At 46.4% G+C, this 21388-nt stretch overlaps 1 protein-coding gene across 4 annotated transcripts in view; it reads left to right on the top strand.

The window, feature by feature from the left end:
* Madm (MLF1-adaptor molecule) overlaps positions 1 to 21078 on the top strand; it is a 32185-nt gene extending 11107 nt beyond the window's left edge. The window contains exons 4-13 of one of the 4 annotated variants that reach the window (XM_050174962.3): positions 5244 to 5284; positions 5468 to 5562; positions 9184 to 9267; positions 9565 to 9623; positions 10789 to 10890; positions 12895 to 13027; positions 16414 to 16561; positions 17935 to 18121; positions 18553 to 18672; positions 19404 to 21078. In XM_050174962.3, coding sequence (XP_050030919.1) covers positions 5244 to 5284; positions 5468 to 5562; positions 9184 to 9267; positions 9565 to 9623; positions 10789 to 10890; positions 12895 to 13027; positions 16414 to 16561; positions 17935 to 18121; positions 18553 to 18672; positions 19404 to 19514 — 1080 coding nt within the window. In that variant the 3' untranslated portion in view covers positions 19515 to 21078. Of the gene's footprint in view, positions 1 to 5243; positions 5285 to 5467; positions 5563 to 9183; positions 9277 to 9564; positions 9624 to 10788; positions 10891 to 12894; positions 13028 to 16401; positions 16562 to 17934; positions 18122 to 18552; positions 18673 to 19403 lie in introns of all 4 variants that reach the window. The other 3 variants (XM_055068609.2, XM_050174960.3, XM_050174961.3) reach the window with 3 other exon arrangements.
* The last annotated feature ends 310 nt before the right edge of the window (positions 21079 to 21388 follow it).

Raw genomic sequence — 21388 nt, 5'->3', positions numbered from 1 at the left:
AAACACGCTCCGCACTCTCATCTCCGAAGAGGTCGCTCAAGTTGTCCCTTCCGCACACCATCAGCCGCCTGCAGCCACGAATCTCAACTCTGCTCTGGCAGTGCAGCCTGTCGCGACTCCTCCCACCTATGCGCAGCCAGTCCAGCCTGTGGCCGCGCCTCTTACGTACGCGCAGGCAGTACGCAGGCCTCCGCCTTCGTCTTTCGCGACCCATTCCCAACCGGTGCCACCGGAAGCCCATGCTGCATCTTGGACCGCACCGAGAGCTAATCCTTGGAGGACGCCGGATAATCGTCCCATCTGCTATTCTTGCTGCACTCCTGGACACGTCGCCCGATATTGCCGACGTCGGCCTCAAGCGTTCGGCGACGCCTCTCGGCCCTTCCAGTACGGCAGCCAGCCCTTTCGCCAATACGCCACTCCTTCCCCTCAACCGTATGCTCGTGCTGACCTTCCAGAATTTCCTTCGCGTCGCTCGCCATCCCCTCGCCGACGCTCGCTCTCCCCAATGCGTCGGGGACCCGCACCACCTGACCAGGAAAACTGAACGTCGCAGTTCACGAGGCAAGAACTGCGCCCCATTCGAACTGTCTAAGTCCTCGCGCCTGTCCTGCTAACGTGGTCGAAATTAGTGTAGAAGGTGTTCCTGCATTCGCTCTTGTGGATACCGGCGCAGCCGTTTCTGTGATAGCCGCCAAACTGTGCCGTTCGCTGCGCAAGGTGACCACGCCGCTTTCTGGACTGTCGCTTCGTACGGCAAGCGCTCAGCACGTCACTCCGCACGCAGCCTGTACTGTACGTGTGCTTATTCACGGCATTGTTTACATAGTCGAGTGCATTGTTCTTCCCACCTGCTCGCATGACGTCATCCTCGGATGGGACTTCTTATCCCGTCATAAAGCCGTGATCGACTGCGCACGCGCCGAAGTTGAATTTTCCCCTTGTGACGCACCCTTGCACGAAGATTGTGACCGCCCTTCTAAACTTACCGTGCGCGAGGACACAGATATTCCACCTGGCTCCTTCGCTCTCGTACCCGTCTCTTGCGATGCCATCACTGATGCAACGGTCCTCTTCACACCTTCCGACGTCTTCATGAGCCGTAAATCTCTCCGACTACCCTTCGCAACACTTGGCATGGCTGGCGGCTGTAGCAATATATACTTTTGCAATCCCCTCTGTGCGCCTATTACATTGCTCGTTGGTGAATGCCTTGGCATCGTGGAACTCCTCGACTCTTCGTCTTTGCTTGACGTCCCCGGAGACTCTTTTGATGTCGACTCCGGCCCGTCGTCTTCGCTTTCCGCGCTTGACGAGACGTCCAAGGATGCATTCTCGAGTGCCATCGCCGATACCCTCACACCTGCCGAACGCGCCGACCTTCTTGATCTCCTGCACCACTTTAGAAGTTCATTCGACGTTTCACAACCTCACTTGGGCCGCACGTCGGAAGTGCAGCACTACATTGACACCGGTTCACATCAGCCGTTACGTCAACGACCCTACCGCGTCTCGGCCGAAGAGCGTCGTGTCATTACCACCCAAGTCGAAGATATGCTGCGCCGTGACGTTATTCAACCTTCGCACAGTCCCTGGGCATCGCCTGTCGTTCTCGTTCGCAAGAAGGACGGGTCTATTCGTTTTTGCGTCGACTACCGTCGGCTAAATAAGGTAACGCGCAAAGACGTCTATCCTTTGCCGCGCATCGACGACGCCCTCGACAGTCTTCAGGGAGCAGAATTCTTTTCGTCCCTTGACTTGCGTTCGGGGTACTGGCAGGTACCGATGGCTGCATCCGATCGCCAGAAAACCGCATTCATTACGCCTGACGGCTTATATGAATTTAACGTAATGCCGTTCGGGCTTTGTAACGCCCCTGCCACCTTTGAACGACTCATGGACAACACGCTGCGTGGCCTCAAGTGGTCCATATGTCTGTGTTACCTCGACGATGTCGTGGTTTTCTCGCCTGATTTTCCGACTCACCTGCTCCGCCTCAAACTTGTTTTGACCTGTCTAACGAACGCTGGCCTCCAACTCAACCTCAAGAAGTGCCGCTTCGCCGCGCGAGAGCTCACCATTTTAGGCCACGTTGTGTCCAAGCACGGCGTTCTACCCGATCCTGCAAAACTTCGAGCAGTCGCTGAGTTTCCGAAGCCTCAGACCATCAAAGAACTTCGGAGCTTTGTGGGCCTATGCTCATATTTCCGGCGCTTTGTTCGGAATTTCGCATCGATCATGGCGCCATTGACTCAGCTTCTGCGCGGTGACACCACCCTCTCCTCCTGGTCCCCTGCATGTGACTCCGCCTTCGCTACGCTGCGTCGTCTTCTCACCTCCCCACCTATTCTTCGCCATTTCGACCCGTCGGCTGCAACTGAGGTACACACAGATGCCAGCGGGGTCGGTCTCGGCGCCGTCCTCGCCCAACGAAAGCCAGGCTACCCCGAATACGTAGTCGCCTATGCGAGTCGCACGCTGACGAAGCCTGAGGCCAATTACAGCGTGACCGAAAAAGAGTGCTTGGCCTTAGTATGGGCACTTGGCAAGTTCCGACCATACCTGTACGGGCGCCCATTCGACTTGGTCACAGATCACCACGCGCTTTGTTGGCTTGCCAACTTGAAAGATCCCACTGGCCGCCTAGCCCGTTGGGCATTACGCATCCAGGAGTACGATATTCGCGTCGTATACCGCAGTGGGCGAACACACTCCGACGCCGACGCCCTGTCTCGTTCACCTTTACCTCCAGACTCGGCCTGCGGAACAACTTCCGCACACTCCATCTCATCTCTCGACATGGACTCCTTTGCCACCGCACAACGTCGTGACCCGTGGATCGCTTCTCTTTTCGACTATCTTTCTGGATCATCGACCATCCCTGTATCCCGAACCCTCCGACGCCAAGCAGTTCATTTTGCCATTCGTGACCAGCTGCTCCACCGACGCAATTACTCGCCTGAAGGCCGTCGGTGGCTTCTGGTGATTCCCCGCAGCTTAAGGTCACAAATATGTGCCGCTTTCCACACCGATCCACAGTGTGGCCACGCCGGAGTCTTCAAGACGTACGAACGAATTCGCCACCGCTACTACTGGCGCGGCATGTACAATTTTGTACAAAAATTTGTTCGATGCTGTCTTGACTGTCAACGCCGCAAATCGCCGCCTTTACGCCCGTCTGGTGCCTTGCAGCCGCTCCCGTGCCCTGCCACACCCTTCGATCGCGTCGGCATCGACCTATACGGCCCGCTTCCTATGACGCCAGACGGCAATAGGTGGATCATAGTTGCTGTTGATCACTTGACACGCTACGCCGAAACTGCTGCTTTACCAAGTGCTACGGCACGGGATGTAGCCTTTTTTGTTCTACATCGCTTCGTGCTTCGACATGGCGCACCTCGAGAACTCCTCAGCGATCGGGGTCGCGCCTTCCTCTCCGAAGTCGTCAAAAGTTTGCTCTCGGAATGCCGTATTATTCATCGGACAAGCACGGCATACCATCCCCAGACTAACGGACTCACAGAGCGATTTAACCGCACACTTGGTGACATGCTGTCGATGTACGTGGCATCTGATCATGGTAACTGGGACCGCATCCTTCCATTCATCACGTTCGCGTACAACACCGCGATCCAGGCCACTACGGGATTTTCACCTTTCTTCCTCCTGTATGGCCGCCAGCCTACGCATACCATCGACACGCTCCTTCCGTACCGTTCTGACGCCTCCGAGTGTCTACCTGTGTCCGACGTCGCCCGACAGGCAGAAGAATGCCGCCAGCTAGCGCGCTCCTTTACGGCCGAGCAACAGCAGCGCCAGAAAGAAAACCGCACCGACACGCTTCCGAACACCACCTACGCTCCAGGCGTTCTTGTGTGGTTGTCTGTGCCTTTCCAGACTCCGGGGCTTTCCTCGAAACTCGTCCCAAAATTCGAAGGGCCTTACCGAGTCTTGGAGCAAACATCTCCGGTGAATTTTCTAATTGAGCCACTGTCACCACCTGAAGACTTGCGCCGGCGTGGACGTGACATTGTTCACGTCTCGCGTCTCAAGCCCTACCACGACCCTCTGCCTCCTGATTCTTAAGGCGCCAGGATGGCTCTTTTTTGTCCGGGGGGAGATTGTGAAGAAGAAGACGCGCCTCGCGGCACAGACACATCGCCAACGCGCGGCTCGGCTCCGCTCGCGCTGTTGATTACTGTCGCCTTTTTTGGACAGTGCTTCGGGCTGTCTCGCCGTTCCCGGTCGCTGCGCTTTTGCCTTAGGAGCCGCCAATAAACCTCTTCTCATATGCTTCAATGATGGCCAAGCTCAATTGCATTCAACGTGAATGTCTGGTGCTTGCATGCGAAGCTGCAATTATTATAGGTTGGGGCCTAGCAGTAGCGTTATAATTACTGTCTATAGCTTTTAAAGCATTATCTTAAATAGTATACCTGCGCAAATTTACAAAGTATTGTGACCCTGTCTTGTTATGAAGTCTACCATTCAATACTTGTGCTTGTTTCGCATGTTAGTGTCACAAAGTCTTTGTTGTCATAAAGTGTCGTAAAGCACTGTGAATGAAGGAATGTGGTATAAATACCATAGAGTGGACACACATACACACTGTATATGGAGAACTCTAATTGCACTTGTATGGCAGTCTTTACTGGAATTCACTTGAGCTACCACTCATCTAGACTTAGAACATACAGTCCAGGTTTTGTTCACTAGAACCTGTACCTCATGTACTACCTCAGCCACAAGACTAGTAGCAATTGTGCAGATATATTTTACTGTGCTCATTGTGCTCTTCACGTTGACTATAAATTGGCTTGCCATCTTTGTTGGCACTGGAGGCTGACCTACATGACTGTCTTTCTCATTGGCCATCGGCTGTCTCGAATAAGCAAGGCAGCATCCATACCACTTATAAACCTTTCTGTTGAATAGGATTACTGAAGATCTTTCCAGCCTGCCATGATTAAGAACCCAAGATGCAGGTTGGCAGTCAACTTTTAATTTAATGTAGCTTAAATAGGGCAGATTATCTTTTGCACTTCTTCAGTAGTCCTTAAATGTTTCTTCTTTCAAGATTTTTCACTCGGTCGGGTGGTGAAACCAGATCGAGTGGTGTGTAGCTCAGTCTCCACGCGCGAGACCTCTTGGCCAAAAGTTGTTGCCGCCTGCTGCTACTGTGCTCAAAGTGCACTGCGTCGTGTCACTGGCACGCGTCATCACCTTTGCAATTTTTGTTTTAGGCATGGAAGAGATGGTGCAACCAGATTCTCTCGGCCCTAAGGTGTGGTCCCAGCATTTGATGTTACTTATTGCGGCAGCGGGACTGTCGCCCAGTCCCCGCTGCCGAACTTGTTGCCTGTTCTTGGCTGACGGCCTTGCCGCACTCTTTGTGCCGGTGGGCCTGAGGCGCTAGGGGCGGGCCTCTCTCTCACTGCTCTGTTCCTCCCCCTCCCCCCCTCAACAGTTACCTCCACTCTTGTCTGCCACCCATCCTGCACGGCAATATGACATGCGACACCATTTTCATCCAGCACAACGGCCTCGTCAAGATTGGATCTGGTGCGTTGTCCCTCTTTTTCTCCATTTTGTTTCTCTGTTTGCTGTGCACGCCAGCACATAGTTCGGCAGAATAAGGGGTCACTCGCTCATACTTGCTCTAATTTTGTAGGCTCGCTCATACTCATGTACCTTTGTACTTGTCGGCATTCACTTGCATTCAGTCACTTCCAACTACACTTACCGGCACCCACTCATGCGCATACTCGCATCGGCTCCCACTCACCAGCACCTTTTTACATGCTTACATACAGACAGGCATACACACATACATACTGTATAGTGCAGAATATAGGTCGAGGTTTTTAAAAAAAATATAGTACTAAAAGGTCGCCCCTCGACTTACATACCGGCCCTTGGCACAACCTGAATAGTTGTCTGGCAACATGTAGAAGTGCGGACCTTTCGGCATCCGCATTGTTGTCACCTCCATGGTGACCGATGCTGCCGAACATTGACGCGGCCTATGCAGTTGGACCAACGCCATCTTCCCTTCTTGTGCAGCAATCGTTCCTGGCTTTGCTAATTTCCCGACAACCCACAAAATGAGTACTAGTGCTCGACGTCCGTTCACTGGGCATTTAAAAACAAAGTGATTGAATATACTGAAATGCATGGGAACATGTCCGCCCAGCAGCACTTTGGCGTCTCGGAAAAAAGCGTTTGGTACTGGCGAACGCAGAAAGTCAAGCTGTCTGCCTGCAACACGTAGAAGACGTCCTTTCACAGGCGCCGCGTGGTGCATTCGGAGCTCGAAGACACGGTGGTGGATTTCATCTGCGAGCATTGTGCCCGATCTTTGCCAGTGACAGCAGAACTCATCCGCATCAAAGCTATCGAGATCGCCCGAGTACCGCACTTCGACGGCGCACATCCATCTGCCAGAAGATGCCAGAGGCATATGAGGACAAGCTGGTCGAATTCCAGCACTATGCTATCTGTCTCCGGCAGCAGCATGGCTACATGTTGGGACAGATTGGCAACACTGATGAAACGCCGGTGTGGTTCGACATGCTGTCATCCACCACGGTGTGCGAACGCGGCGCGAAGGAAGTCAAGCTTCTTTCAATGGGGAAAGAGCATTCGCGGTTCACGGTGATGCTCACGTGTACTGCAGACAGCAGAAAGCTGCCCCCATACTTAATCTTCAAGAGGAAGACTCTGCCGAAAGAGGCTTTCCCACGGGATGTTGTCGTTCGCGTGAACGAAAAGGGCTATGGATGAGGCCCTCATGCTCAATTGGATCAAGACCGTCTAGAATCGGCGACCCGGTGCACTCCTGTGGTGTCCGAGCATGCTCGTCTTGGTTGCCTTTCGTGGGCACTTGACCACAGGTGTGAAGCAGGCACTCCGCGACGGGAGGACGGAGCTCGCTGTCATTCCGGGAGGCAGGATGTCAACACTTCGGCCACTGGGCGTCATGCTTAACAAGCCCTTTAAAGACAGTGTCCATGAACAGTATAATCAGTGGATGGCCGGCGACAACCTGACGACCCCAACCGGGGCCACATGGGTGTCGCAGGCTTGGCGCTCGCTGCCCGAGGATATGGTGGTGCAGGCATTCAAGAAGTGTTGCATTAGCAACTCCTTGGATGACATCGGGGATGACATGTTGTGGGACGCAGCCAGTGAGAAGCAGTCGTCTTCGGACGAGAGTTCAGACAGCTCGAACGATAAGCAGGCAACGAGTCTGGCGGCACCAGTAAATAAAACGAAGTTTCGTGCCTTGTAATTTTTGTGTTGACTTTGCTTCAATGTAAGGGGGTTGACCTATATTGCACATTATACGGTACATACAGTCGCCTTGATACGTGAACTCAAACTTGCCGTCACTGACTATTGTTTGTGCTCACATTAACCAGCACTTACTCCTGTTCATACTCGTATCCACTCACTCACCAGCACTTGCACCCATTCATACTCGCGTCTGCTCAGACTCTTCATTATTCACTAGTACTCGCACTCGCTTTACATTCATCTACATCTGTGCGATAGTCTTTGTCCATGTGAGTAAGTGTGCCAACATATGCTCCAGCACCGCGGTAGTTGGGCTGTAATAGACCAACTTCATAACATGTTTCACTACCCCATTGCTGCCATGAAGCATGCTGGTAGAGCAGTCCTTAGCAGGCCGAAGGGAAGCTTGTTGTGTTTATACTATGACAAGCCTGTTTAGCCCTCGTGATCAAAGAGCAAGGATGTGAGAATACTAGAAAGATACAGAAGGAGTGAGGTAGAGGAGGTGCAACCCTCCCCCCTACTTTCCTCTAACGTTAACTGGACAAATCCACAATAGCATTCCCTTTGACGTTACCTGTAATCCAAGTACAGCGGGACAGCAATGAGAATTCACAGCTGGTGTGTTGCTTCAGGAGGATATTTTAATTTGTAATTTTGTCATTTTATTTGACCTGGCAGCATCAAAAGGGGAAGACTGTTTCTGCATTTGCTTCTATGCACTTATAACGGTGAAAGCCTTAAGCAGCTCATGGGCCAAAAATTTGACCGTACGACATTATGGCACCAAAATTCAGTGCCACCAAAATTGGGGGTCAAACCCTTGACCTTTGGTGGGAGTCAAACCCACGGCCTTTGGTGTTAATTACAACAAAGTGAATTAAGGCACTCAAACCCATGACCTGTGGTGGGAGTCGAACCCACTTGGAGATATGGGTGAACCGGCCATATCACCAAGTTGGATTCCAATAGACATAGTGAGGGTCACGAGTTCATCCCATGACCTTTGGTGGGAGAAAACAATAGGAAGTAACAACACATTATAACGAAAATGTAACGTAATGTAATGAATGTCTCGTGTGCGTGCAAGCTTTCGCCTTCATCCTCTTTAGCGTATGCTAAAGTGACTGTCAACATTTTCTCTGAGTACAGTGTAATAGGAGAAACAAATAACTCATGCGCACTTGCAAAAAAAGATGTCAGAAAGTTAACAGACGAAAATTAAAATAATAGCCAACTGCTTTGCATTCCACCCTCACTTTGTAATTTCAGTGCACTGTGCTAATGTTGTGGTAATCATTTAGGACAGTGGCATGTCATTGTACGACTGTAGGTATACTGCAATTATTTTTTGAATGTGTGTGTAACAGGGAACTTGGGGACACCATGCCATCTTTACCAGGTAACATTGGGGTGCTCATGTTTGCTGCCTTACTCTGCACCAAAATGTGCTTGGCAAGCTGCCTTTGTATACGTGCGTCACGTCGGCATTTAATTTCCAGGCTCTCTTGCGTGTGCAAGACTTGCTACTATCTCTTATGGTGAAATTACCCCACATGGTAAGCTGATTGATTGAAATGTGTTTTAGCATAACTAAATATATTATTTCCCATTATTAATCTTCCATTATGCTCTACAAGCTTTAGGGACATTTGTTGCGCCTACTAAAGGCTGTCTCGAAAGGTGTCTGTTTATGTAAATTATGTCAAAAGCCTAAGCACTCTTGGTACCATGGTACTGTCCTGGTTGTCCACTTTTCCTGTCCCTTTCCTTAAGGCAGGGTGACTTAAAATGTGCGCTGCGAACATACTTAATGTTTTTGTACAGTTTGGCAATGTTGTCATATTAAAACCTTGCCCCCACCTCCTCCTCCCTTCATTATTCCAGTGGCACCTGATGCAATCAACCACCATGTCAAGACTTTTCGGGAAAACATCAAGAATGTGCACTTTGTGGCGCCCGAGTATGGAAGTAAGTCGAGTACGTGTCTGGCACTGGGCCGCTGCTGTCTTCTGTCTTTTCCTCTCGGTGGCGACATCGACCTCTCTTGTGACGTGCTTCTTTCATTTTTCCTTCTTTTCTCTTCCTCTCTTGTTAGACTGTTTGTTGTTGAGGATCAGTAACCGCTGATATATATATTAATCTTGTGCCCCAACTTGCTCTAGCATAACTTAGTTTCTTAGCATTGCTGTAACATTGCTTCCTTTTAAATTGACTTCTCTGAGATGAGTTTTTTTTTTTTTCCGACTTCTTCCTTTCTTTTTCCAGCTGCGCCTGTTGTAACACCCGCTGCTGACATATACTCGTTTGGGATGTGTGCTCTAGAGGTGAGTGACCTCTTTTTTTCTTTTTCAAAATTCTTCGGTTGCCAATTGAAGACATCAACTGCAACAGTGTTTTCGACAGTGGCTGGTGCAGAGTGGCAGACAGATGTAAATCTTTATAGCTTTTATAGCTTATGCCATTTGACTGAAGTATAGTTAATGTGTTCCACTGCAGCAATACCCACTGGTAGTGGCATACTGGCTATACAATGTTTTGTTGCTGAGCACGAGGTCGTGGGTTTGATACCTAGGCATGGTGGCCTCATTCCGCTGAGGGGGGAATGTGGAGGTGCTTGTGTCCCGTTCCTTGATCACGCATTTAAGGAATCCCTAGATGGCCGTGGATAATGCTAAGCTCTCCGCAACAGCGTCTCTAGCAGCCTCTCTTGATTTGTGTCTTTGAATGACGGCACCATGGGTATGTTATCATTGACCATGAAAGAATGATGAAATCAAATTGGCAAGGTGATCGTAAGGTGCAAAGGTGAAAAGATATCGGGGGGGGGGTAGGACATAGTGCAGTAAGTGCAAACATTTGTAAAATATGGGGCATTCATTGCTCCTTGTATGCAGTAATGCCAACTAGCAGAAAGAAAGGAATTGTTTCTCGCTGAGGTGCTGGGAGATCTAGGAAGTCTGACTCTCCATTTAAGGATACGAAGTGGAATATTTCGCCCATGCTGGGCTCTGTAGTGTTGGTCATTCTCAGGTGCAGTCCCACAAACCAAAGTTCATCCGAGTGACTTTGTTTACCCATCCTTGTTTTGCTTTCTTAAGCCGAACAGGAAGCCTATCGCAGTACAGCCCTCAGAGTGCACTAACGAGGGCACAGTTCTTTGCATTCCAATGTTTCGCAGACAAAGGCTGATATCGACAGCAGTGCAGTTTTTCTGCAGATATGCCTCAAATTCTTTACTGCCTTGCATGGCCACTGAAATCGGTGAAGCTTTTATTTTTCGGTTTTAGTCTCTGCTTTTTGCGGGAGGGCTTGAAATTCTGCCTTGCCTGAAAAACACTGTAGCATGCAGTTTGACGGCTTCTGGCACAAGATGGTAAGTCATCCCTTTTTTTTTTTCTTTTTTCATTTTCATGTGTGTGGATATATGCCACACTTTTCTGACTTGCCTGCTCTTACTTCGGTGTCTTAGATGTTTACCTTTTCTCCTAGATGGCAGCACTGGAGATTCCTGGAAATGGTGATTCGGGCACGCAAATCACCGAAGAAGTCGTCAACAAGACGATCGAGTCTTTAGAAAACGTTCAGCAAAAGGTACTAACTCGTTCTTTCTATCACCTCTCCCAGAAACATTTTTGCTTGGCAGATAAGGCAACGCATTCTACAGAGTGTTTCAATAATTTGAACCAAGCTTCTCAAAAAAAAAAAAAAAAAAAGTGGCACATCTTAAGAAAATGGTAGTACCGGCTTACTGTTCATTGTCAACTTGTAATCAGAGTTGGTCCCAAGCTAATGCTTCCTCCTAAAGGGACAAGGGACGTCAAACAGAAAACGAGTTCGAGAATTATTAATATATTACGTTCCATAATTTCAAAACGGGCCATTCTTAATATGGGAGGAGGCACAATAAGTCTGGAAAAAAAACTCCAACTTTACAGGTGACAGCACTGCCTTGAAATTTCTTGTACCAGCTCCCCCTGGTGTGATGGATTTTCACAGCATCTGCTCTGGCCTACTTAGTTTTTTATCAATGAAGATGGACTACATTGTAAAAAAAAAAAAAGAAAAAAGAAAGTGAGCGACTGAACTTAAGTGGGGACGAGGCACCTAAAAAACTTTATTTTGTAGACAATTGGCATAAAATTTGCCCAGTTAATGTATTTTCACCAGCTGATCTCAAAAAATGAAATAATGTTCTTTCTATGATACATTTTTTTAATATCCAAAACAGGGTGTTCTTTGTTTAGGGCCTAATTAGCTAATTAACAGCAACGTACAGCACACGGAATCGATTCTCCACATTTATAGTGTTGCGAGCCATAAATTCTTGTTTTAGGCCATTTTTGAAGCAAGGTTATAGGTTGTCAAACTTAGAAAAATATAAAGTGGGGAATTTGTTATGACTATTATCAAGGTGGGCATTTTTTATTGACTGAGTTAGGCAACATATAACTTCACTCAAAAATGACCTAAAACATTTATAGCTTCCGACACACTATGAACAATCTGATTCGATTCAGTTTGCTGTGCGTTACGTGCAAGTTGCTGTTAATTAGCTGATTAGGCCCTAAACCAAGAACACTCTGTTTTGGATATCATAAAAAACAAGATTTATCATAGGAAATCAAAATAATTGCATTTCTGAAATCAGCTGGTAAAAATACATTAACTGTGCAAAGTTTATTAACATTGTTTCAGAAAATAAGAAAGTAATTTAAAGTGCCTCGTCCCACCTTGACTGAGCCACGGTGGCCCAAATACGTAAAAATTAATTATTTTAACATCCGTGACGCCACACTGACGTACCAGCTAGGGTTTGTCAGAAATGAAATGCTCAAAGACCATTTCACATAAAAGAATATTAAAACAATTTGTTCACGTATATTTAGGGTCACGGAGAGTACATTGGTCCAAAAAAAACAACAATTAAAATTGCTAAATATTAATTAGCATAGTAATTAACTGCTTCCGTGCCTTGGTTCTGTGCCATGGGTTTGTCCACGGTTTTCTGGTAAAAACGGCCAAGAACGAGCTCGGCTTGTCAGCGGCACATTTCATTTTCAAGCAATGCCACGGTAGAGCCTAGTTTTGCCTCGGTGCTTACTGGTGCTTTTAGTAGATGGCAGCACACAGTCCATAGGACAGCGCAAGCGGAAGCGAAAACATGTTGGAAACAGGGGTGTTTAAAAATAATTTGACCATTTTTAGTCCGGATGTGGGATAATAGCGAGGCACGGAAGGGGTTAATTAGTAATTGGTTTGCTCAACTATCCACAACTTCAGCACTCCATCTCCAGAGTATCAAGAACACTACTGTGGGCCTTATGCTAAGTTACCAGCATTTATATCTGAATGTTGAGGTATCAAATTTGGCTCATCAAAGATGATATGTGGGGCTTTTGGAGGTTAAAGAAATATAAGCCTTGACCTTCATTTTTTTTCATTTTGATGATGAGCTTCTTGTCGGGAAAGTAATGAACATGTGGCTTTAAAGAAACACCGTGTCAGTCTGAACTGATTTAGTTTCTTTTGTCTGTACCTTTAAACTCGGAAACCGGGGTAGCGCTGCACTAGATTCGGCTTATTATTATTTTTTAGGACTTTATCCGCAAGTGCCTGCGAAAAAATCCGCTGGAGAGGCCCACTGCCAGGGAGCTGCTGTTTCATCCAGTCATCTTTGAGGTTCACTCCCTGCAAGTCCTGGCAGCACATGTCATCATCGAAAGTGCCTGTGAGTATGCTTATTTTGTGTGATGGTAGTGGCTGCTGTGTTGTTGTGTGGAACCTCAGTATTGGCAGGCTTGCTGAAACCAGGACTAGGGCCGTTTTGATCTTAGGGCCTTGGCGTGTAAAGGCCAACTGCAATGAATTTGCACCTTGGCTAAATTTGTTATAAATGGGCAGTAGTCACTGAAGCAATCCAGGCAAATCCGCAGGGCGGGTAATTGTATAGTTTTCTTATTAGCAGCCTTCAAATGGCACTGCTGGCACTACTGGGCCTAAAGAAATTGCACCGTCTTAAATAACTACTAAACTTTTAACTAGTGATCAGATTTGACAATGTTTGACTGATTGGAGAGTCTGGAATAATTAAGCTACAACTGGAGGTATCGTCGAAGCTAGCTTCTAGTGCTCCTAGCACGTCCACAATAAAATCGCGCAAAATTTGCTCTTTCGTCGACTCGGCAACATAATTTTTAAATGACAGCAGCAGTGAAGACTCGGACGCTTTTGTCGAGTTGTCAAATTTTCCGATTCGACATCTAGGCTGGTTTAACGATGTCTCAAACAACCGTAGATGTTCATGGGTGCATGTTATTCTGATAGTTCTGTTTGACTGATATCGAGTGCAAATTTATTTTTCCCACCATGAATTGCCTTTGTTTATCAGCATTTCAACAGCATATGTACAAATTATGGCGAGCCGTCCTTCCTGCTGTGTGGGGTTTTCACTTGCTGAAGAGCACGCAGTCTGTTTCGGACCGACTTTTGATTGAAGTCTGATTAGCAGTCTAATCTCTTGCATTTTGAACACTAACTGTGCAAGTGCCCTTAATCATTACTGTACAATATTGTGGAACACTTTGCATTACTGTATAGTGCTGTACAGGAACTGAACAAGGCCCTTGAAGGCTCCAGTGCCAGTTGAATGCACACTATGGGGTGATCAATAAGCTTTCTGGAATTTTCAAAAGTCACCTGTTGTGGATAAGGTAATTCTAATCCTTGAGCTGGGTTATTCAGGGAGGCAGACGCTATTTGCAAAAGAAACCGAAACACATATCCAACTAGTTAAAAAATCGCTAATTAATTTCGTAATTCATTACATTACGGCACATATTGCAATTTGCAAATTGTTGCCGGTGGGTTTGCAAGGCGTACCCACTTGGGATGCATTTTCAGAATGACACTAGTTTAGATTTATGCACTGAAGTAACTGGAACCCCATGGTGTTTCATTCCATACTGGGAAATATGGGGAAAAGGAGGACATCAGCTGTCTTTCTGAAGGCACACAGCTGAACTGTTCCGTGGCACCAGGGGTCGTCACTTGGCTTTCTTAAATGTTCTGTCATCCCTAGTACTGACCAATCAGAGCTGCTTATTTTTGAACTGGCAAGAGCCAGCAGTGGGCTTGGCAGTCTTGGTGTAACGTGGTGTGAACTTTGGCCAGTTTGTTACTCATAATATACTTGCAAAAGCATGTTAGTAGCAGGACAGAAGCAAGGAAACTGGCAAACCAAAGACTCCATTAGCGCCATGTTTGCTTTGCCGCTTTTTTTTGCCTCTGTCTTGCTCATAACATGCTTTTGCAAGTTTTCAGCCTTAGCATATTTATTGTGGCAAAGCATAGAGAAACTGTTTAAAAAAAAAAAAAGCGTGAAGGCTGCCACAGAGCTGTGACCAGAAACAGTGGTGCTTGTCATAACAATGCATTGATGTCTCTTAATGGAACTCTAGTTACAGTAAGCTTAAAATCACTTTATTCTATTTTATTTTACTCTTATAGGTACTTAAAGTTTCCAAATTGTGCTTGTTTTGTGGCTTTTCTGGCTGCTCCCTCCTGGGACAGTGCTTCACTAATGTTTACCTGGTCATCACAGTATTGAATTCGATAGAGGCATTAGCCCTTAACGAATTCATGTATCTCTGAGAACACTTCTCAGTCACTTAACCCTTTGCGGTCATGAGCATGTGCCCCCACTATGGTTTTTGACGCCATGCATAGAGAGCGCTTGTGCAAGTTTTTTAAGTAAGTGATTTATTTCAGAAAGTCTACTTCATTTGTGGGGCTTTCTTACAGTGTAGTCTCCAGCTAGCATCCTGTTGGGGGTGGTAACCATGGGAACAGTTTTCTTTAGGGTCTTCATTGTTCCTTTATTCTTCAGTGCTCTTCTAAACTTGTGCGAATTCTTTTTGTAAAATGCGTGTAGAGATAATGTTACCATACTTGATGCCTCGCAGCACAAAAGAATGCTTGCAAATTCCTTCAAGTGCGCTGACATGATGAAGTGCAATTATCAGCAGTTGTATGTGCTGCAGCAAACGCTAGGAAGCCATTGCATGTAAGCAGGACTAATATTTTTGCATGTCGGGAGGGGGCCTGACACATTACTGCAAAGGGTTAAAGCTGCATGCTTCAATATGTTTGGTTGGTTTTGGCTGTTTTATTCACACAAAATTTACTTTAAAGGGACACTAAAGTGAAACAATAAATCAGTTTAGACTAATGAAGAATTGTTTCAGAACCCTGCAGGCAGTCATTTCAAAAAAATAGTTTGATTATTAGATGAGAAAATGAAGGTCCAAGTATCAGTATTTGAATTTCGCGCCGAAACCCCAGCGCCAGTACGTCAGCGTGACGTCAGGGATTCCAAAGTATGTTTTCACATTTGGGCCGCGTTAGCTGAGTAAAGGCTCCCGAAACTTGCCATATTTAATATTTGGTTCCTTTAGAACACGATGTAGTCAGTCTGTACCGCTATATATAATTAGTAGGCCCTAGAAGATGCCATAAAAATCCATGATGTCACAGCTGCCAGGTGCGGGAACTTAAGTAGGCGTCGCCATCCGTATTTCGTTCTTGCTCTTTTTCTGGCTTACCATGCGTCTTATCGTTGTAAGAGTGGTGTTTTTGGTGTAGTAGAAAGGTAATTTACTGATGCAGAAGAAATCATTTTTCACATTAGTGTCCCTTTAATCTGTTGTGGGAGTGTCAAGGCGAGAAACTCCATTCGTGGGGCAGTTATTATCTTGAAATCTGTGTCTTGGCATTAGCGCCCTTGAACTGCCATGCATGATGGTTGTATTGTAGAACATTGTTGATAGTCAGTGGTCGACTAATACAAGTTCCCAGTTTGCATATAATCTGATAAGATCAGTGAAGTTCATTTGTGCTATCTTGGTTAATGTTGCCACATTAGGTGCTATTTTGCATTAAAGTAACAGTTAAAGCTTTCTTTTTTATGTGTGTGTGCGATTTTATATGCATTGGAGTTCTCAGTGTCACGGGATTGTGGCATAGCATTGCTAGTTTTTTTTACCATTCGGCCACAGCTGGAATGGTGGTCTGTTGGTTCCATAAGGTGGGCCTTCACACTTTCAGCTTATCACCCAGACCAACTGACGGATGAGGCCGTGATTTCGAGGTACAGCCAGGCAGACATCGTTGCCGAGATTACTCACCGGGACGGCAGGGTTGGAGTGCAGCTGCGGAAGAACGAGGTGCCCAAGCTGGAGCTGGAGAAGCTGCTGGAAGATGTCAGGTGGGTGGTATTCTCCCCGTGCATATCCACCACGAGCAATGACCGCTGAAAGTTTAGTAGTTTCACCACAGTTCTTGCATCTTCAGAACCGTAAAAAGTGTGCAGCTGCAGAATGGTGTAAGCATTCTCGAGCCTTGCAGTCGGATTTTTCAAGCATACAGAATATTGACTCCATGCAAGAACTGTCCACTGGAACGTGAGATGTAGCATCAAGTATTATTGTCTAGCATATTTGAAAGCACCTATCAAGCCGCAAGTGGTCATAATTGGCGCACTCCGTAATCTGATCATTCTATTGGCACATAAAATCCCAGAATTTAATTAAGCTTAATCGCTAGAAAGTTCATGAAGTATCCTCCTACCACTTCTCCAGTGCCATGGAATAAAATTATGTAACTTTGTTACATTTATCAACACTCTGTTATTATTTCTGACTGAAGGAATTGACAGGCTTCACTGCAGGATGGCATGAATAAGTTCAGCTGTGAAAGTCATTCCTTGGTCGGTAATGAGGACTACTGTTAAAGGATCAAATTTTGTACGGGCTGTGATCATTCTGGAGCAATGGTGTTCTGTTGCTGGACATGTGGTCACGAGTTTGGTTTTTATCTGTTGCAGCCACGGTCTAATGACGGAATCCAAAAATTCTCGTGTATTTAGATTTAAGTGCACGTTAGGAAACACCAGGTGGCTGAAATTAATTTGGGGTCCCACAGTATGGCATGTCTTGTAGCTCATGCCTGATTTGGGACATTAACCTTGTAATGCCCAACCTGTCATTTTTTGCTACTCAGTTTGATACCTTGAAATTGACTTATGTGTGGGAAACCTAATACATGGCCTGTAGTAGTGTTTTTTATATGCTGGAGTGAGTTTTCAGTTGTATAGATAATTCAGCAAAGCCATTGCTAATTAAATACTATAATAATTAGGTGTTTTGGTTATTTATTGTTTATTATTCTGTATGAAAGTACTCTTCACGGCAAGAAATCATGGTGGACAAGTTGCTATAATTTTCCTTTATGTGGAAGTGTGTTAAAGCATCACAGGTTTAAACCACATAATTTGTTTGCTTCTTGGCTGCGATAGCCACATGCCGGTGTGAGTCAAAAAGCAAGTACACTCGTGTGCATGTAGATTTAGGTGCACATTGCGGAATTCCATGTGGTCAAATTACAGGTTGAAACATCCGTAGACCTCTTCGGCACTTTCCAACATATCAAATGACTCGGTGTTCAAGCCAGCCATGCATTTCCCATTAAGTTTTGAGTCAATGAAACTTGCCTTTGAACTGAGAGTTTGGCTTTTTTAATCTTGCCACGTCTCTCACACCTTCTTATGCTTTTTTCGTTTTGTTTCTTTTTGCTACCCAGAAATGGCATCTACCCCTTGACGGCATTTGTCATGTCGCACCAGCCGGTCGTGAGGCCCCGAGCGTCATCACCCGAGGTGTCCGAGTCTGTCCAGTCCGCATCACCAGAACCGTTCGACGCTGAGACGCGCCGCATTATAAACATGATGTGCAACATCAAGCAGCAAGACGAATCTCAAAACTTTGTCGTAAGTCCTGTTAACATCAGTCATCAGTTTGTCTGCTTTCATTTTTATTCAACTTGTATATCTGCCAACCCTTTCCAATGTTTCGCATGGTTTATGAATTCGGTATTGGTCTACGATTTTGCTAATGCTTCGTCGGTTTTACGAAAAGTAAATTCTGTTTTGAAAAAAATTTTGCTCTTCAGTCTCCGACCATAACCTTTGAGAGTCTTCTGATCGTGAAAGTACACCAGTGACTACATATTAGATCCTTCTGAGAAAAGGCCTTATCTGTTAACTCTAAAGACATCTCTAAGGCACACTGAGAGCAGCAGGGTATGAGTCATGTTTGGCTGTGTGTAGAGCACCATGGCTGTATTGTTTACGGTGGAGTTCTCAAGATATGAATGCACACCCGGGGTCTTAAGCACCAGATCTATTGCCTTTCTTTGCAGATGACACTCTTGCTGCGTATGGACGACAAAATGAATCGCCAATTGACTTGTGAGCTCAGCATAAAGGACACGCCATCCGTGCTGGCCACAGAGCTGGTTCACTATGGCTTCATCAACAAGGTACTGTACCTTGGATTTGCACATTTTGCTGCTAAAGGAAGCTGACTGTTGACAGAATAAACTGTATTAACACTAATTGCAGTTAAAAGTAGATACCCCCCCCCTTATGACAAGTGTGGAAGGACTTTGAAAACATACTACTTCTAATACAATTTGTTGTTTGTTTGTCTTGCTAAAACTTTGCGAAATGTGCACCCACTTTTTGTTGATTCCGTGTTATGAAGTCAAGTGTACATTAGGTATGGGTGCACATTATTTTCCAACAAGAACAACAATAGCACGGGTGATGGTCCACACACCTACTGGCCACTTCATCAGTTTGTCCTGTGACCTGCCGCAGTAGCTCAGCGGCTATGGCGTTGCACTGCTGAGCTCTAGGATGCAGTTTAATCTCTGCCTCAGCGGCCGCATTTTGATGGGGGGCAAAATGGAAAAATGGTAGTGTACTTGGATTTAGGTGCACCTTAAGGAACCCTAGGTGATCAAAACTAATTCGAGGTCCCCTGCTATGGTGTGCCTCATAATTAAATCGTGGCTTTACCACATATAATGAAAGTTTCAATCTAGCATGACGGCGCTTTGGCTAGGATTGGCAAGTTTTGAATAAAAGAAGTTCATTATTAGGTGTGCTTACTGTATTTTAGTGGGACTGTGATCAACAGGAGAGAGTCCTGCAAGCTATACTTTGGTCATGCAACTGGCTCTTGCTTTTTTTTTTTTTCTTTCTTCAGGATGACAGAAATATGGTGGAGGTTCTGATCCAGGACACGCTAAGCCGCAGTCACATTCCAGGCATCTCCAATCAAGGTCAAGGAGCCCCAATCTCCGTCGGTGCCGCGTGACCTCCCACCTCGAGACCATCCTCTTTAGTCATGGTGCCGTCTCTTTAGAATGGACTCCGGGGGGCGAGAGAGATGGGGCTGGTGTTGTCTGTGCCTGTGTGGGGTGTGCTTGTCCAAGGAACTGCTAGCTTCTCGAGGAACTGCTAGCTTTCTTTCTAGTGTGTGCATGTGCGAAAGTGGTTGCTCGTGCAGCAATTGCAATGTTGACCGCTCCCACTTGCCTTGCGAATAAAGGTGGGGTTTCTCAAGGTCAGTCGAAAGCCATCTGTGAGTTCGGCCTTTCCCAATTTTTTCTTTCTTTTTTTGGCTCCGGAAGGAGCAAGCCGGGGCCAAGTGCTCGCGTACTGTACAGAAGTTTGTATATCGTGGAGTGAGGTGGAAACTTGAGCTGAAGAGAGAGGATCAGGGGAAGGGTTCTAGTGCAATAGGTTGTATCATGCTAGAGCTTTTCTTAGCATCATTTGTACTAGCCATATTTTGTGTTACGCTGCTCTGACAACCCCGTCTGTGCTACCAGGTGCTTGGCGCATCAGCACAAGCAACAGCTGCCGAAAGAAACTTGTGTGACGTGCACTGGTTTAAGGCTACCAGAACTTGCTTTAAATGAGCTCTTGTGCTGAGCTTTCGCAATGCAGCACAGTCCTTATGCAGTATACTAGTCCTTGTTAGCAGCCCGCAGTAGTGCTGGCATGAGACGAAATCTATTGGCAGATGAAGCGACTTCCAGGGGGACATGTCTGTCCACTGCTTTGAAAATGTTGTGGAACACTGTTCCTGAGAAGGCATGCACTGCACCGGCGCTACAGTCGCTAATTAATCGAAAGAGCACATTTAGTCTTTGCTGCCCCCCCCCCCCCCTCTCTCTCCCCAGTACTGTACAAAGGTTGTCAGGATAACCGCAAGAAAGCTATTGTCATTTTGCATGATAGCATAAGGGATAGCACATGCCTTGGAAAGCTGAACGTGCATTCCCGCTTCCTTTTTACAATGCTGTTTGTATGAAAAGCAAAAGAAGGCCTTTTAAAAAAACATCCTTTTCTCTGCTCTGCACTTGGGCTAGTTGCCATCCTTCATTGTGCCACTTTTTTTAGCCATGGCGTGTCTTAAACTGATGTCACACTGTCACATTGTCACACTGTCACATTTTCGATCACAGGGCTCAGTTGCCATCGAAAGTAGCCATGTGACACTAATGTTATCGCAAAATTATTTTTAACAACAGTGGGCGCAGTAGCTTACAGCAAGGTTTGCTTGGTGGAGAAGTTTGCGAGAACAAGAGGTGGTCACCCACATGACAGTTGGAGTATGCCTTAGTGAGCTGTTAATTATGCATTAGCCTTCATTGAGCATTCTCTAGTGGTGCTTTATGGTTGCCAGGAACAAAAAGGGTAGGATTTCAGCTGATTACCAGGCATGTATTTTTGCTTTTTAACAGATATACAACTGAAAGGTGTGGCCTTTCTTTTTTTTCTGCCTAGTTTAAGGTGTCTCGCTTCAATTTTGTTGTTTCTGTGAATAGAATTTGTCTGCCACTGGGGACTATGAATAAAAATTTAAGCCTTCACACTGTGGTTGTATGTTCATTTTTTTTGTTCTCTTACTGTACAAGTTTCAAACAATGATGAGCAACTATGGTTGTGAATGCCATCTGTCCAGAGTTCACAGTTTTCGCTACTTTGTTGCATCTCTCTCGAGCGCAGGTTTCACTGTCGTGCTGCCCTGCAGTCTTTTTGTTTGTGCTGTTTGTCCTACAGTTCGGTATTCCTCATACTAGCGTGGCCTGGAGCTCGCGCATCTGGCAACCATCCTTTGAGACTTGCCCTCGCATACTCCTTCAATCACAGCAGCCGCCACCGTATTGCACTTAAACATTA

The sequence above is a fragment of the Dermacentor andersoni genome, chromosome 9 (assembly GCF_023375885.2).
Source record: "Dermacentor andersoni chromosome 9, qqDerAnde1_hic_scaffold, whole genome shotgun sequence".
Classification (NCBI taxonomy): domain Eukaryota; kingdom Metazoa; phylum Arthropoda; class Arachnida; order Ixodida; family Ixodidae; genus Dermacentor; species Dermacentor andersoni.
The sequence above is the reverse complement of the archived record's forward strand: the minus strand, read 5'-3'. Positions and strand labels throughout refer to the sequence as shown.